This window comes from Coturnix japonica, chromosome 5, assembly GCF_054131305.1.
Source record: "Coturnix japonica strain WE chromosome 5, WE-NBRP24, whole genome shotgun sequence".
Taxonomy (NCBI): Eukaryota; Metazoa; Chordata; class Aves; order Galliformes; family Phasianidae; genus Coturnix; species Coturnix japonica.
Window position 1 is genome coordinate 7,186,677 of NC_140667.1, and position 12,892 is coordinate 7,199,568.

At 43.2% G+C, this 12,892-nt stretch overlaps 1 protein-coding gene across 2 annotated transcripts in view; it reads left to right on the forward strand.

The window, feature by feature from the left end:
• Positions 1-1,351: 1,351 nt before the first annotated feature.
• The window catches only part of PAMR1 (peptidase domain containing associated with muscle regeneration 1), a 50,614-nt gene continuing 39,073 nt past the window's right edge, over positions 1,352-12,892 (forward strand). The window contains exon 1 of one of the 2 annotated variants that reach the window (XM_015863604.3): positions 1,352-2,451. In XM_015863604.3, the coding sequence (XP_015719090.1) occupies positions 2,379-2,451 (73 nt within the window). In that variant the 5' untranslated portion in view covers positions 1,352-2,378. The other variant, XM_085548186.1, reaches the window with a different exon arrangement.

A 12,892-nucleotide genomic window follows, 5' to 3' on the forward strand; every position in this document is an offset into this window, starting at 1 on the left:
ACGTCAAAGATCAGTCAGGTTTTCCCCTCTTTGTCCCACTCCTTTATGAAACAGACAGACCCGCATTCCATCCTAAAACCAACAGTGCTCCTGCAGGTCTCTTACTCAAGCAGGACAGAGGAATAACTTCAGTGACTCTTTTTCTGCCATGTTGAATGACTTGACATAGCAGCTGGCTCAAATAAGAAAATACTTGTGGCCTTTGTGGCTATTTTTTCTCCAGTAGTTCTGTCCCTTTTAAGAAACCTATGTATTAGGTCCTCTATGCTCAGACTTAACTCTCTGGTTCCCCATGTTCAGCCTCCTTCAGTGCTGAAGGATCTCCCCCTCCTTCACACACTAAAGGCAGATTTGGGCATGGTCCACATAAAATATCTGTAAACTAACTTCTAGACTTAAAAGGATTTGCCACATTAATTAATTTCATTGTTTACTAGAAATACAGGCTATGAAATAAACTAATTGTGATTCCACAGACATTAAAAATTGCATTTCTTTGTGAAGAGGTAAGAGGTCTTTGTTTTCATCTGTTTTCAGAGTCTTAGCTTTTTTCTTAACACAGAGGAGAGCAGCTAGTTGCAGTTGACTGGGTGGGGAGGAAAGGAGAGAAATTTCAGAGGAATATATGGGGGAAAGCTTTAGTCAGCTTGTCAGGACACCAGTTTCAGCTTCCTATGGACTTAGAAAAGACAGGCGAAGTAGGAGCAAAAGAAATGAGATAAAAAGCCCTGTGAGCACCAAGGTCAGAGAAGGAAGAACATGAGGAGGTGGTCCATGGCAATGAGGAACAGGTCTCCACACTACAGCTTATGGATATGCTAAAGTAGGTGGGTATTCCTTGAAAGGAAGTTGTGGTTATCAGCAGTTACACTGTTGCAGCAGACATGCAGAAAGTCAAACAGCATCTAAGTGCAAAATACAATTTAAGTACCATGTTCTACGTGCCTTAATGGTCAAAAAATGGTCTTTTACATCAGCAGCTTCACAGGGTACTTTTTGCATCTTTGTTAAGAGATTTCGAAAAAGGCTCAAATATTTTGGCATTGGTTTATATGGAAGGTGTGCAAATACTACAAAGACTGTTCACAGTTAAAAATCGATAGGTTGTGAGGCAGACAAAGATAACCTGGAGAGATGTCTGGATAAAGGAATTCATCCCATGAAAGACCACCTGAAGGTGTAATGGATTTTCCACTGCAATAAACTACTCAAGGTTTCCATTGGCTACCGCTCGCAAATTTTTGAGGTTGCTCAACATGCCTATGAGCTTTACAAACATCTGTAGGTATTTGTTAAAGCCTTTGAGATACTTCAATTTCTACTCCATAGAAAATGCCAGTATTTTGTTTTTTACTCTTCACAATACATGTAAGTTTTGCAAATTTGCTAGAGAAATGAAATTGAGAAAGCCTGTCTTAGAACCATGCAGTGTTTCCTTTGGATAGTACTGAAAAAAACTGTAAGAAAAATATAAGGGAAAAAAAGTTAACTGCTAACAAATATAACCAGATAAAATCAGTAGCGTGTATTAATAGAAAAGGCAAAATGAAACATGACGCAAAGATAAAATCCAAATGCAATGGTCTCCTTTGTTTGGATTGAATGTTTCCTCAATATCAACATGTTCTGACAAAACATTTCAATTTTGCCAAAGTTGCATTTTCTGGCAGAAACAGACTTTGTAAAAAGCTTCTGACTAGCTCAAGTATCTGTATTCCAAGTGATTCCTTTTGTGTTCTGCGGTTTTCATCCACAGTGGGGTGAACACTTAGCAAACCTCATTCATTCATCTGGCCCACCATAAGGAAGCAGAGCTATTTTAGGCTTGTTGTAATGGCACACATATCACTTAGTAGGACCATCCAGTCATAGGAGTGTGGGACAGGAATCCCTCTGGGCACCCACCCACGCGATGGCAGTTCCCTGGGGATACACCAGCCCTACATCTCCAGAGGGAGCTTGCACCAAGTGCCTCCTCCTGGAGACATCTGTAACTTCATCTTATCCACAGCAATGGGGATGATTCATGAATAGAAATTCATATTTCTGCTTCTTCCCTCTTAACAGTATCTTTCTTTCTACAATGAAAACTGCTCTCTTGCAGCTGAACACTAAAAGCCAATAAATGCATCACAAAGGCGATCGGCTGCCAGAGTTCAGAAAGGGTTAAGGCAGCAGTTGGAGAGGTTTGGGGTGACGTCGTGCTTCTGGACGCCTGAGAAGTCTCTTGAAGGTAGTTCCCCTCTGGTGAGGATGGGAGCCAGCCGAGGTCTGAAATCCGAGATCTCTTGCAGCCTGGAGCTGGTGAGGTCCCAGTAAAAGCTGTTTGCCTGCTCTCCCTTCCTGAGCAGTCACACCGCTGCACTGGCCTGAGCAGTATGGAGCGAGCCCCCTGGACACACATAGGACTTACCCTCCTCCAGCTCCTGCTCATCTCCTGCTTGCCGAGAGGTACCGTAAGTGACCGTCTGCATTCCTGGCGCGGCTGAATCGGTGCCTTTCCTTCCTTCCATGTGGTCAGAGGGGTTTGAGCTCACGCGCTGTCATGGGAAGTGGAAAGATCAGCAGGGGTGGTAAGAAAATCAGGAAGGGGCTCTGCTTTATTGAATCATTTCTCGCTGGTATAGAGAATATGTGGGGGGAGGTCTGCCCAAGGATGGTTTCCAGGCAAACTTAATAGCCTTAAAGAGAAACAACTGGCTGGATTTGTTTGCCAGTGGCCATCAAGAAAAGGGTATGCAATCACTTCACCTACTACTGCTTTATTTTCTTAACACTCAATGCTAAGGAAATGATGACAAAAAAAAAAGGCATTTAAGTCTCCGAATTGTAAAGCGTAATTTGTTTAGTTTGGCAAGACAGAGACTTTCCTCTCCAGCCCCAACACCAAGAATGAAGGCAGAGGAGGAAAAAAAAAGTTTAGGAAAAAAAGAAAACAAAAGCCACACATTGTTTCCGATCTGGGCTTTAGTGCTGCCAATATTATTCTTTCGAAGGGGAAGCCTTGTTAAAGCAGAATAATCTTTTTTGTAGTCAAGCTTTGCTCCAGTTTCTGCTGAGCCAGCATGTTCAGTTTCTTCTTGATAAGGCTGAGTGAAAGGCATTTACTGGTGAGTGCAGACTTGCTGTCATGTGGCCACAAATGGCTTTTTACACCTGGAAGCGGCTGCAGCCACTGGCACAGATGGCTGTCAGCATCTCATGGGCTGCTGACTGGGAGGTCAGGTGCCCCCCAGACTGCCTGCAGGTCGTAGTGCTGCTGGCAAGGTAAGCAGCTTGGGGGGAGCAGCAGACTAGCGGACATATCAGGCATGCAGGCAGCCTGTGATGGCTATAAATGATCAGTGTTAAGGATGGGGCTTCAGAGCCCACCTCACTGAAGCAGAGGGTTTGCTCTGTGATTCCCTGCCTCGCAGTTCTTAGGGCCTGGGTGGCACAGAAACTGAGAGCTGCCAAAACTTTCCCCAGAGGTACCAATGCAAAGCACTATCCTACCTGCACCTATTTCTTGTTCCAGCTGTGGCCTGTCCCTCTATCACATGCCTGAGCACTCCTAAGGACAGGAGGTGTCAGGCTAGCAGTTGGCTGCTGCAGAGACATTTGTTGCCTGCCTGGCATCAGCTTCTAATGCACGGGTACAGTGACTGCAGGGCAGGGGATCCCACATCAACAGCCATCCCCTGCCTGCTTGGTGCCTCTTACCCCACACACAGCAGCAGAGGAGCTCCAAGCCAGGGCAAGGACTCAACAGCACAATGGCCTTAGCATGTCAGGGCAGGTTGGAAAATAGCACTTTGCCTCCTCCCCACAGATGTATCCAATTTTTATCCCTATTTATCACACCCAGTTGCACAGGGCCTGCCTCAAGAGTTGGGGGCAGGAGTCTGGGGAGGTCTGGGAGTTGATTTTTGGAATAACCTTGAAGTGCAAGTGACTCATATTTCCTTAAAAATACATGTGTGTTTGTGTGTGCTCCTGCCTATCTTAACCCTCCCCAGTCTCTCTTCCCCTCCCCCTCCATCCTTTGCTAAGCGAAGTGGAGCCCAGATGCACTCAGAGGCATCCAGATGCATTCAATCTTAGCAAATGGGTTACTTCAGTTCACATGTTTAGCTTCCTAGCATGGACAAAGGCTGAGAGCCTCACTTTTAGAGGAAAGCTAGGGTTACACATGCTCAACCCCAAAGCTCCCACGAGCCCCCACGAGCCCTTCAGTACCCCGAGGTCGGGCTTTGTTATGCGGGCATCCCTTTCCTGCCCACAGGGTGTCTAGAGGGACACCCTGTAGCCCTTAGCCAGGGCTGAACTACAGCCCCAGAGGAGCTGCATAGTGTAAAACTTGGTGTGAGTGCTCAGAGATCTGCCTGCTGTCCATGTGGGCTATTTCTATGCAAGCAATGTTAGCTGCAAGTGTTCTGCCACCCTAATCCACATCTGACATAACTACAGCAAGAAAGCTCTTGAAGGTCTGGCACCACTTCTCCACTCTAGCTTGTTCCTGTGTTGTGTAGTCATGGGATTTCAATATTGCAACTGTTTCTTTCTCACAGGTTCCCAGATATTTCCTCTGTCACAGAACTCTCATCCCCAGGTCTGTTAACAAAGGCTGGGCTCCCTAACCTCAAAAGCACTGCACATTCATACCTGCTTCTGTTCTTTCTTCTGCAGCACAGGAAAAACAAAATCTCTTCCCAGTCATACTAGAGTAACTCCCCTGGCTTAAATAAGATTTTCTATCCCCAGAAGAAATCAAAGCCTGATGAGTAATGTAGCAACCTCTGCGTTTCATCTGTGTCCTGGCTGTTTGACTATGTCACAGCCCTTCTCGCACAAACATACAATGCCACAGAGCCAATAACAAGATCAAAATACCAACTCATAATTACAGAGGATAATCTGAAGGAGGAGGAGGTTTAGGGCAGTTTTCATTAGGTTGCTTTAGATGTTAAAACACTCTGGTTATTGATAGATGATGGCCTGTAATTTAAATCTGACTATGGCAAAAGGACAGAAAGAGCAAGCTGTAGTATTTTGAAGGCAAGGGAAGATGCATACTGAGGGGAAGAAGTAATGCTTTATATGCCTTAAGCTACTGCTACAGCTCTTTGATGAGCAACACCTAAGCACCACAAATAGGAAACATAATTTTTACTCGGCTTTCCTTTCAATTACTCTGAACAGTTACTTGATTTTTATTATTGACTGAACAAAACAAGGCAGAGTGGATTGAGATAGATATGGGAAATTCCAAGGACTAGATGGAGACCTCAAAATTACTTCTTATTGAAGTAACAATTCTTTTCTTCCTCTTCTGCCAGAGTGTAAGTGCAGAGAGTTATGATTTGTTTATCACAGCCCAGTTAAGAGGGGAAGCTTACAAGTGTAAAAAGTCACTACTTTAGGAGCATACTGAAGCAAACCTAGTGCCTGTTAGGAGCAACAGGACTATTTATCTCTGAATTTTATAGCTATGATATGCCACGTGACAACAGGAAGCCTGGAACAGAGTGCTTCATTTTTGGATAGATTAGGCAGACCCCAGTTCCTGAGCCAAAGAAGAACACACATTAGCCTTTTAGCCATAAAAGACATTATCTGTATAGTTAACAAGCTGGAGTTTAGGCCAACCACAGCCTCATCCAGCAGAACACAGCTGTACAGACACCAGACAGTTTTCCAATGCACTTCTTAAACAGAATATACTTTCATCTGTAGTTAGTCTGCTTTCAACACAACCCTGCATTTGGAACTTAGAAAGGATGGTTGAATTAATGCACATTTATTAAGCGGACAGTCAGCTTAGTATAGCGGACTTCCCTGTGTTCATCCAATGGCTTTGGATGGTTTGTTTTGTTTTGCTTCATAGAAATCCTTTCAGTTTTTTCACCTCCCTCTTACTGCTGTGTGAAAGCACACCAACAGCCAGGAAAGGATGGGAACTGGCTCACTGGGAGAAGCAGCCTGATTATTCAACAATGGCCTGTAATCCTTAAACGAAGCACACTGAGTAATGCTAATACAAGGATGTGTTTTAGCTCCTCATTTAATTAGCTTAGTTGCTAAAGAGAATAGTAGGTACATAATTTCTAAGGAGAACCAAGTATTTTTAGAGACAGCATTGTCTCTTTCATCTTCTTAAGCCACCTATTAGGACAAGAGCAGAACTGCACACAATGTTTTCTGAGGCACAAAGAGGTTAGGACTAAAGACCTGCACTTCCCATCATTGTCAATAGTTTGGGGATACACTGCTTTCCAAGTCTCCCAATAAAAGCCTCTTAAAATAACATCTCTCTTCCCTTCTGAGATCTGTTTCTCTTGGCCTTACTGAATTCAAAAGATCTTTGCTGTTCGTCACAGCAGAGCCACAGCTTCACCCAACATGTTTCTCATTTCCAGTTGAAAAATTCTAGTTCTGTGCAATTATTGCTCTTCATGTTGTTAATGGCCACACATCACACTTACAGGATGAAGACCAGCTTACACAATGGTGCAGTGACAGTAGACTTGAATAAGAAGCAGACTAAATGAGACAGACTCGAATAGAAAGAAAACGCATTCACTCTTACTGGGTTTCACCTCTGTTGGAGCTATTTTTTCTTTAAATGAGAATATTTCATTTCAGAAATACTACATGGCTGAACATTCCCTAACATGAGCCTTAAGAAATCATTCCTTCATGCTCAAACACTCACTTCTTCTGCAGAAGTCAGTACTTGTTATTGAGCATCATGCTTCAAAAAATAAATGGTAATCAAATAAAAAGGGGTTTCTCATCTGTGAAACATGAGCTGGATGAATGAACACACTGAAACAGTTATTTGTTATGGACATCTTAATTTTAGAGATGTATCTGCTCTTATTTACAATACACTTTTAATTCATGCAACACTTCTTAAAGCAGTTTTAAATCATATTTCTTTGAGCTAAAGTAGTGTTATATCCATGTGCTGATGGATAAATGGCAGCACAGGAGGAAAACTCATCTTTCTAGGGTGACAGAACAGATGGGAAGTGCCATCCATACAGATCAAGGTATGGATGTCCTTACAAAACCCTTTCTTCCATGTTCTGATAAATACATAAGCCCAGTAAGGTCCTGAAGTGCTCTCTCTCTTGGACTGCGGAGCACATTTAAGCTGCAACTTATTATTTTTTTTTTTTTTTTGTAGGGAGGGATGGAGAGGCAAACTTGTTTTCTGCCAGATCAGTCTTTTGATCCCTTCATGCACCAGCTAATGCCAGCAGAGTGAGAATAGAAGTCAGAGACAGAAGGTGTCCCATTTCATCAGCAGCACAGACATGCATCAGCTTAAAATGAGTGCAGCTTAAAAAAGCCATTATTCCAAAGAAGTGGAAGACATGAGAGTTAGTTGGTGCGATTGGGATTGATTCAATTCACCTTAGTTCTGAGCTATATAATTTTCTTAGCTCCGAGCCATTTTGATCAGAAATCTCCTTTCTGTCCTGGTGCCTGACAAAATTACCATGACAAGAGACAAGCTGGCTGAAATTGAAGCCTTACAGTGAAGAGCTGTCTGATCCACCTTTCAGGCAGCAACATCCTTGTGAATCACCAGATGTTTAGGTCTGATGTCACAGGATAAACCAAAGCTGAAGCTGGTTTACTTGGAACATCCCAATCTGCAAACTGCAGTTGGTTAGAAGTTCACCAATCTGTGGATCTCACTTGATTTGTTTCCAAGCCCTCAAACCCATTAACATGTCTGTCTTACTCACAGGTTCCCCATAAGCAGACTCCCTGAAGATGAAACCTAATAACTCATTGCATTGTCCAACACCATCTTACATGTCATCTGCACCTGTATCCCACAAGAGTCACTTTTTTTTTTATGGCTGAAGAACCTTTTGCTATTATTCTAATTTCCTTTGCAAGGTCAAGTTCATTTTGGCTTTTGGCAGCCCTCCCTTCATCCCTGAGCTCTAAGACATAGCTTTCTTTGATGATCAGACTTTTCCCATCCCTTGTAGGTCTCTGCTTTTCCTTCAAACAAGAGGTTTGACTGGGTTCATTGCATATCCCATAGGACTCATCACTATCCATTCCGGCAGACCTTGGACTGAATAGAACTAGTGCTTTAAGATGGTCTTATCCTTGCAGCTATTTTTTATTACTTGAGCATCCTCTTAGAACTCGCTGGCATAAGAATAAGAAACATATCTCCACTCTTCAGGGTGAGTGCTAATGAAGCCTTCACTTATCTTCCAAGGAGACGTCTCGCTTTTCAGAATGGCACAGTAAAAAATACAGTTTTGGAAGGTTGCATTTCTATTCAAACAGTATTTCTGTCAAACCTCCATTGATGTCCTTCCCAAGTACTAATAAAGAATTTCTTGTGGGGGTTTTTTATCACCTCACTTTCCAAGGTCCTGCAGTTTGGAAAAAGATATTATTTGAGGTTTGGCCTGGACAGATGGCTGACTCATGTGTGTGCCATGAAGGAGGTAGGAAAAGCAAATGGTTGCAGCAGGGAGATGATGACTGCATCACCCACCATTTAGGGTCTTCTGCTGCACATGAGGCCAATGAGCCTAGGTATATCTTGAATGAGGAGGTGAGCACCTTTTGAAAAAGTGAAGCAGAAATAAAAAGCAAATAAGAGAGCTGTAAGGTAGAGCAAGTAAGGGATGTGGGGAAACCAGACAAGTCAAATCAAAGCTAGATTTGCTGCAACATCATAAACTGAGTGAGTGACAGCAGAAGCTTGATAGTCCAGCTGATTAAAGTTGCATTTCCCCTTATAACAGCTGCAGGAGTAACCTGCTTCCAGTCCTTCACTGGTTCTGCAGGTATATGGTACAGAAAGCAGGCAGACAAGCACTGCTTTTACAAACACGAACACAGTGCTTTGTCAAAATCAAGAGCAAAAGCTGAACATCTTGTCTATGCACTCTTGAGGATCTGTGTAGAAGCTGAAACCTTGCCTGCACAGGGAAGTCAGAAAGCATTACACTACTATTCAGCAGATCAGCAGTGCACTTATTCTGTACCGGTTCCTCTACATGCATTCAGCAGACTCCTTGCATGGGCTCAGCTGAGACAAACAGAGCCAGGCTCTCCAGGCACTCCTTAATCCCCTCTCCTCACTGCAGCTCATCACACACATACAGATAGAGAAAATGGAGAAAGCTCAGGGCCTGCCTACAAGCAGGGAGGGCATCCCAAAGCCTCAGGTAAATACAGGAGAGCAGGGGAGGTGGCAGCATGTCTGATTAATTGCCTTTGCTCTAACAGCCCTTGGGCTGATATTGCCAGCAGAAAGGCCACTTAGAGCCCATGGAAACATGGGCTTTGCCTGGGAACATCTCCTCCTGCTTCTGTCTTTCAGAATCAATCACTGAAAGCCTGTAGGATCTGAAATATGCCCCTATGCTGCAGGAGGCCAGGTAGTCCCCTTGGGCTCTGATGTCAGTGAAAAAAGCATGACTGTGTCCATTCAGGCCTGGAAGCATATGAGAAGTACCAGCTAGTTGCACACGGCGCCTGTTTCTTGATTGCACACTTCCCCCAGGCTGAGCTTGGAGCAAGAAATAAAACACAGCATCAGGCTCTGCCAGGCTGCTCAGCACCTTCCCCAGCTGTTCACATGCCTTCCCTACACAGCTATTTCTTGCTTGGTTTCCACAGTCTTGAGCTGCTTCCATATGTGCTGTCTATTTCCTGGATTTAATGGGCTTCTCTTCCATCATTAAAATTCCATAAATTAATTCACTGTTTGTTTGCCTGTCCTGAGACTTGTTTGTTGCGTTCAGCTAAATATTTTGTAGGGGTTTTCAAGCAGCTTCTTCCTGCTTCTTCCCAAATCAGGTCAAACCGCTTCCTGGACTGTGTGTGACACTGGGAGGCACAGCTGTTGCCTGCATGCCAGCCTGCCTTCTCTGGAGGATTACCAGGATCAGACACATAAATCGCCCCACAATTATCCCATCCTCAACTGCCATTTTGCTCACTCACCACATCTTCCCCCGCACATTTCTGTCTAACTTTTCTCTTTTGAGGTGCTAATGGACAACTGTGTCTGCAGGGAGCCCCCAGTGGGGAATGGCTCTCATTCCCCAGGCATGCAATGAGGAACAAGGTCATGGCACTTCCTCACTGGAGCCCAGACTGGGCTCAGCAACACAACCTCATGTGTTGCTCTGTGCATCTCCCTCCTGCATTCCTCTTTCTGAAGGAAGGAGTTGCTTTGCCTTTTGTTCAGCAGCCATGAGATATATGTGCAACACAAAAGGGATCCTAAAATTATTCAAGGGATACATCGAGACTTCACACAAGTTTCATTAAAAAATAGCTCATACAAAACTAGAGAATAATAATATTATTAATGGTGTCTATGAACAGAATCCTAGAGAGGATCACTTAAAAACAACAACAACAAAAAAAGCAACCTCAAACCCACATATTTCCTTGTCAAAGTTGTATATATTGCCCAAACTGCAGTACCTGAGAACCTGGGAGGGAATTCAATTGACAGTAAATCAAAAGATAGTTTGTTTTCATTGTCTCCACTGAGACAAAGGCAAGAAGTGAACAAACCACATTTCTACGTGACAGCAAATGTATTTTTACAATTCCTTAAGGGCCAAGATCTGCTGCTCCTTCTTTAACACCACGCTTTATCTTAAGCTCAACTTATGCTACCGACAGACCCATTTAATTCAAAAAGTGTTAAACCTGACATCTGCTTTTTGGCCTTGGTGCATACACAAGCTTTGCACATAAAAATAAATGCACGCATGCACACACTCTACACATAGAAATACATCATAGAATAATTTATGTTGGAATGGAGCTCTCAGAGCGATCTGGTCCAGCCTCTCTCTCTCTCTCAGAGAAATGCTAACCCGCAAGTTACGTTGTGTTGATCACAGTCTTAACAGTTATTCGGTTCAGTAAGGATGGAGACATACCTTAGTCAGCCCAGTGCATCCCTGCCTGTAAGCACTTGAATCATTTTACAGATAGCAGTTTCTCTTGGGAAACTTGCAACTACAGTCCAAATGGATATAGCCATTTTATTAATAAGCCTTAGCAATCTTGAGGAAATCAGATTTCTAGCCTGAATTGGGTGAGTCAAAAATTGGAAGTAAGCTTTGCAAAAGCTCCTGAGTGTTGGGTAGTTATTTATTGCTCAGACTTGAGGAAGTCCTCCTTCAACAAGGAGTGAACACCCCCCCCCCCCCCATGCACCACAGAAACAGCTACTTCCAGTAATGTTTGATGAGATGGATCAAGTTGAATGTCAGTTCTAGTAAGTTAATTAGGCACGTGTAATCAATTTGCTGTGGAATCTGATTCAGATACACTTCATAGATAAATCGCTTCATTAGAAGAGAATAATAGTCATAGATGAAGTCCCAATGTGGCCAAGTTGATTGACTGCTGTTCTGGGAATTAGAAGGCACAAGTTTAATTCCTGGCTCTGCTATTGTTTTTCTCTGGGACCTTGAGCAAAGTCATTTCACCTCTCTTGTGTTTCAGTTTCCTATCTGGTAAAAAAAAAAGCTACGCGAAGCATCTTGACATCTATAACCACTGAACACATTTTGATGCAAGAATTAATCACTGGAATAAAAAATTAGAGAGTTTCTTTGAATGGCAGGTGCTTTTTTTTTTTTTTTTTAGTGGCAGTGGGACTGGAAAGGAATAAAAAGGTTTTTGTACAAACAGCAGCCCAGCCTAGTTTCCAAGTTCAGAACTGCAATGGGCTGGTCAAGGCTCTGTCCTAAGAAGTGCAAAGGGTGTAATCTCATTTCCCAGCTAAAGGGAAAGAAATGAAGGAACAGTTGGTAGCCCCTCTTTGATGGGGCAGATGTCACCAGAGAAAGAGATAAACTCCCAGGAACCAGATTTTATGAGATCGTGAAGAATCAGGGGAGACAGAACAGCAAAGTTTAGTGTCAGGGTTCTGCAGCAGACGTGGTAATTAGCATATTGGACCCAATGAAACACAGGAGAGTGATGTGATTTACATAAGTACGGCTTGCTGCAATGACAATGCAGCTCTGTCACTCGGAATTGAAAACAAAAGAAAAAAGGATGTTACCAAACAACAATAGAGAAAGAAAAAGAGGGTGAGGGACTGAGGAAAGGGATTGAGAAGAAGAAAGTGTCTCATGTTTCCTTCATGTTTCATCTTTCTAGTCTGCCCTCACACTCCTTACCATGGCACTCCATGAAAGCAGCCGTCAGGCCTGTCAGCCAGCTAAGAGACAAGCTGACAGCCCCACGCACTCATTAGATTTCCATTTGTAGAACTTAGACAGCACGCTGACAGTGAAGGTGGGAGCTGCACTTACTGTCCAGAGTCACACCTGGAGGTATCACGGTGCCCTTTCCTAAAAGGGTATGTCTCAGATAGCTTAAATACCAACGAATAAGGTTATGCTAGCTAAGAAAAAAAAATTAATGTAACAGTATCAGAAATGCCTGACAAAATTAACCTTTAAAATAATGAGAAGTCTTGTTTTCATTGGCATTGAAACTGCATATAGCACTGTGTAACTTCTGAGTGAAAATAGGGAGTGAAACTGGCTACAGCCCAGCTATGGAGTTGCCCTTTCCTGTTGGAGATGCCTTCCTCTTGGAGAGCAGAAAACTCTCAAACTGAGCAAAAGACGCCATTGTAGTTTAAATAATCTACTTGTATACAGAGCTGTAAGTCAGGCCTTAGACTTGAAGAGTTTCACATGTCTAATCCCTTCTGTTTTTCAATAATTGTTTTTCTTAATGCAGATGTGAAGGGAAGGCCTTAAAGAGAAAAGAATGAACATATTCCTTACCCTTCTGTATATGCTTCCTCTGTCTGACCCTGTAAAACTGCCTGTGGGTCCTTTAGACACCCAAACCATGCAGGTATTCTGGCCATCTT